At 37.5% G+C, this 5,164-nt stretch overlaps 1 protein-coding gene across 3 annotated transcripts; it reads left to right on the plus strand.

The window, feature by feature from the left end:
- The first annotated feature begins 560 nt into the window (after positions 1-560).
- LOC107301393 (isoaspartyl peptidase/L-asparaginase-like) lies at positions 561-4,388 on the plus strand. Of its 3 annotated transcripts, none has more exons than XM_015830625.1 (3): positions 561-690; positions 3,172-3,374; positions 4,151-4,388. In XM_015830625.1, the coding sequence occupies exons 2-3, from the start codon at positions 3,188-3,190 to the stop codon at positions 4,306-4,308; spliced, it is 345 nt and encodes a 114-aa protein (XP_015686111.1). In that variant the 5' UTR covers positions 561-690; positions 3,172-3,187; the 3' UTR covers positions 4,309-4,388. The 3 variants fall into 3 exon arrangements, with proteins under 3 accessions (XP_015686111.1, XP_015686113.1, XP_015686112.1); XM_015830627.1 differs by having other exon boundaries at positions 3,187-3,374; XM_015830626.1 differs by lacking the exon at positions 561-690 and adding an exon at positions 1,265-1,359.
- Positions 4,389-5,164: the final 776 nt, after the last annotated feature.

A 5,164-nucleotide genomic window follows, 5' to 3' on the forward strand; every position in this document is an offset into this window, starting at 1 on the left:
TTTTGTGAAAAAAAATAGTGAACATAATGTGAAAAAAGTGGACTGTCCACTCAAATAGTGGACACCTGGCAACCCTAAATTTTATTAAACACCAATGAATTATTGTGATATAACAGGACGCCTATTGCCACAACCGGTTCCTCAAAAGTGTTTGACAGATCGGCTTTGAAAATCCACTGTGTTACTTGGGTTACACTATCCTTAGTTGCTTCCTTCTCTTTGTCTTCCCTGTCCCCCCTTCACCGTCCTCGCAACCTTCGCTCCCCAGGCTGTTTCACCAAGCCCGAGAAAAGGAAACCGCGTGCCGGCGCAAAAGGCGCCTCTCTGCGCAGCGATACCGAGCAACCTCCATCTTTGCAACGGGCAGCTATTCAGCCTCAGCCCCGTTGAAACAAGCACTTCAGTCAGCCATTTTAGCGAGGGGCGAATGCCCACCTGGAAGGGAGCAGCGGCCATTGGAGTTGAGGGCAGCTTTGCTTCGCATCCATTGACAGCTCAAAAGACGGCTGTTTTCTTAAGGGCAAAGGTCGGTGAGAGGAGCTGACCGAGGCGGTTTTTTTTCCCTTGCTTTCGAAACAGATGCGCCTGCCGGAGGAGCCAGCGTTACTTCCTCACTGCCCATTTCGCGCACGCTCTTTAAAAGCGTTTAAGTTGGAGGCATTGGGAGCAGCTGAAGAAATCCAGTTACCTGTGAGTAAATCTGGCTTTTACCAAGGTAGTGAGTGAGTGAATGAACGAGAGTGGTTTCTCTCCCTTTTCGTAACTCCCGGGGGGACGGGACGCTTTTCGCAGGTTGTTTAAATGCGGCTCTCGGAGGATGAGAAGGTTGTATTAACAGGGATTGGTTCCTGGCCGATCAGGGTTCATAAAAGAGACATACCCAATTCGGGGAAGGGGGGGGGGGAGAAAGAGAATTAAGAGGCTTCATATTTGCCTCTGGGACACTGATTGCCTTTTTCCAACCCTTACCTGCGTTGCTTACTGCTCAGGGAGAAGCAGAATTCTGGATCTTGTGGCATCTGTAGCAAAGTTCTCAGATCAAGCCTGGTTTTGTTTCTTAGCAAGCTAATTTCTGGTAGGTGTTTACGTTCGACTGTTTCTGCAAGTTTAGCTAGTCATCCAAAGGACGTACTGGTACTTGTGCTCCCTGCCTTGATGGCACATGATTTTGTATGCAATACAGTTTTGATGAGCTGTTGGTTATTTAATTGCTCAGCAGAAGCTGGCTGTCAGTGCTAAAATCAATTTTCATTGGCAGAATTCAGTTGGGAGGAGATTTTCATTCCGAGATATGTGATGGTTCCTTAGTAATGTGATTTCTCTGGACATCTTACTGGTCAGCTGCTGCACAAGAAACAGGTAGCATACTTGAAGCGTTTTTATTATGGTTGGTTGCACAGTCATTCAGATGTTCAGACTGGATTTGGCATTTTTAATCCACCCATTAAATCCTTCCCAAAGACCTGGGATGGGCAGAAGTTGTTGTAATGGTATGGTGGCAGGATGTAAGTGGTTCCAAGTAAAGCTGCCTTTGTCAATTAACTGATGGAGATTTTGTCAATGCTGATGGGGTTCAAGTGGTGCTCCAGATGTTTTGGGATTGCACCCAAGGCCCTATTATTGTTGTTAATACTTTTGCAATAGGAAGCTTCAACTTCTATTTCCAGATCTTATTATTATTATTACTTAAACATATATGCTGCCTGACTCTAAATGACATTAAGTGGCTTACAAATTTACAATAAAAACAATGAAACATAAACAATAAAGATAAAAAATGGCAAATGCAGTGAAGTAAGGATTCTCATTCTCTTTTGCCAAAGCACTGAGTGAAGAGCCAGGTTTTCACACCTCTTCTAAGAAATAATTAGTAACATGTTCCTTGCAGACAGTACTAAATAATGCAAATATTGTTAAAAATGTTAGTTTGCTAGGCTTCTTAATGAAATGCCCAAAAAACAAGTTCAAACTATTAAAGAAATGTGAGGTAAATAATTGACTGGTTTAAAGTGCAAATAGAGTAAGACATAGTTACTCTTTGCTTTCTCGTGAGAGTTAGCTGTTCAAAATAGGAATTATCTTTAAAAAACAAATCTGTATGTCTCACCCTATCTCAAATGAACACCTTCCCAATGGTGATTCTCATCTGTATTCTTCAGGTTCTGTCCTGTGTCACAATTTGGTACAAGAAGGCTTCCATTTTTAAGCCTGTCATTCTAACTATTGTGTCCGTGACTAGCTCTCCAATAGATCTAAAGATGCTTTGTAAAGATACACACTTAGAATTTTCAATAAAAGACTGACAGATACGATCAATTGCATTGATGGAAGCCATACTGAACTGCTGAAAAGAGTTTTCTAAGCTAGAAGGTAGGGCTCATGCCCTAGAAAGTTGTGAAAATTGATTAAGGTTTTTTCACCAATTGATGCATCTTACGCTATTTGAATTGTATAAATCTAGATAAAAAGTAAGGTATTGATTAGCTTCACACATGATGCTAAGCCAGGATTTTGAAATTATAGTTCAGTCTAAGCCATAATATCATGGATTATTTGTACTACTAAATTATAGTAGTGGGTTTACACCGAATACTAAATTGCAGACCACAGTGTGGTTTAGTTCAGCTTGTAAACTCAACCCTAGGATTGTACACTTTTCTTGATAAATGTAAACATTTGTGAAACACTTCCTGTTTCAACCAGGAGGCCAGGCATACAGATTATTCATAGATCGTTGACATAATAAAACACAAAAGAATGATGGAGTGCACATCATGCTTTAATGCTTTTAATAGGAATAGTAATTAGGATACTGATGAAGTAGTTTATTAGAATCATTGACTAAAGACCTTTTAGTCTAACTGAAAAATCAACTAATGTAATTTTTTTTTAAAAAAATAACAGGTATCTGCTAAATAATTTTTAAGATTATATATGCCTCAAATATATGCAGCTTGCACATACTTCAAAATTTTCAGAAGACATACTTCAAACTTTGTATGAGCACAGCACTTCTAAGCGATTAACAAAGACCATGAGCCTATTAAAAAATGTTACACTGTGATTATTAACTAAGGAAGTTCATTGGAACTCAAGAGCATAAGACTGGACTTTGACACTCACTCCTTAAGAAAATATAGTTCCAAGGAATAATTACATTTTTTTAACCAGAAAAACATTCAACAGCATGAAGCCAGTTATTGTTGTTCATGGTGGAGCTGGTCGCATCTTTAAAGAGCGGGAAGATGGAAGTCGTTCTGGTGTCATCAGAGCAGCATTGAAAGGTTACAGTATCCTTAAACAAGGAGGAACTGCATTAGATGCAGTTGAAGAAGCCGTGGTATTAATGGAAGATGATCCACATTTTAATGCAGGTAACTTTTTAATTTTCCAAACTGAAATTCTTACTACCCAGTTCTTTGTAGCAGACATCTTTTTTCTTTCTTTTACTCCATTTTTGTATGCCCTTAATAACAGCCTCAATTGTGGGAATCAAAAAGGTGAGATTATCTTTCACATCCCTTCATTTCCTTACCTGCTAATTTCTTGCTAGGATGAATGCTGTTCAAGGATATATCCTCCAATTAGTTTTAAAGGAAATTTATACAAAAGGTATTTTCAATATCTAATTAAATGAATGCTTAAAAATCCACAAATCCTAAAACATTATTTTGTTTTAAACAAAATCCCTATTCTTCAGGATTGTGCCAAGTATGTTTGGCATTTGGTGCTTTAAATTTCAAGCTGCAAAACATTAAATGGGAATGAAATTTTGATCATAGATATAGTTTTTATTAGTATTACTTTTACTAAGTATAGTTTTTTATTAGTGTTACTTTTATTGACATTACTGTTTATATTATTGACAAAGCATATATATTCCAATTTCCTCAGGTTTTTTTTAAAAAACAAGCTTTGCAGTAGATATTCTGATATGTGAGGGATGAGATATATATAATGAGCAGAAAAGGTACAGAACTTTTATATATACTGTTAGGATTCTAACAGTATATATAAAATTACTCCTGCAAGGATTTTAATACTGCAAAAGCTGTCATTTAAAGAGTATTGAACAACAAATGAATTAAAATAGTGTAAAATTGTTTAGCTTCATGTTGGTTTATTAATATCTTTTCTACTTGATTCCTAGGTTGTGGCTCTGTGTTAAATGAGAAGGGGGAAGTAGAAATGGATGCTATTATCATGGATGGGAAAAATCTAGCCTCAGGAGCAGTATCAGCCGTGAAATGTATTTCTAACCCAATAAAGCTTGCTCGTCTTGTAATGGAAAAGGTATGCCAAGGGTGATCTTCAACAAAATCAGTTTCCCTTTGTGGTTTGATTGAAGTACTATGGTGCTTTGTGACCTCTGGCCTTGTGTAAAGATATAATAGAAATGCTGCAATCCAGGTGATAATTGCGTTTTTTAATGGTTTCATATTTATTTATTTATTTATTTATTGTTTATATTTATATCCCGCCCTTCTCCTTGCGGACAGAAAGCTGGTATATAGCTTGGCCAGTAAAAGGGAGCCTCTGACCTGCCAAACGTTGCTAAATGCTAGAATTGGTACTACCATCCAGCAGAGCCAAACAGTTAATGATGTTTAGAATTAAGGTTCAGTCACATCTGGTAGATCACAAGCTCCCCATTCTTGGGCTAGACTCAGATGTTTCTCTTTCGTGTGTTCTGCTTGCAAAAAGCTTGTTCGCTCTTGGGATGTTAAACACAATACCCCTGTATTCTATAGTGGCATAGTCTATTCTTCCTCCTTGTTGCCATGTTGTGCATAGAACAAATTTTATAGCTTGTTAGAAGAAATTGCAATCACTCTAAGAGGCCATGAACTTAAAGGCAGGCAGACTATTTTTATTTAGGGTTGGTAATGGTATGTAAGTGCTCAGTGGCTAATAGAGAGCATAATAATCTCCTATAATCTTAAATGGATTTTTCAGGGGTTTAAATGCACTTATAAGGGCTTTCCCTAATTTGAAGTGCTCCAGGTGTATTCAACTGCAGTTGCCAAAATGCCTTTTCAAAGGTTATTGCTTTTACCTATATCACCTAATAAATTTAAGATTAGACTTTCCTTCACTAATTTTATTGGTTTATCTTCTATAAAAATGCTGACCAGCAATTAAAGTTTAGATTTTCTTATCTTCA

This window comes from Protobothrops mucrosquamatus, unplaced genomic scaffold (assembly GCF_001527695.2).
Source record: "Protobothrops mucrosquamatus isolate PMUCROS unplaced genomic scaffold, P.Mucros_1.0 scaffold12204, whole genome shotgun sequence".
In the NCBI taxonomy this organism is placed as follows: Eukaryota; Metazoa; Chordata; class Lepidosauria; order Squamata; family Viperidae; genus Protobothrops; species Protobothrops mucrosquamatus.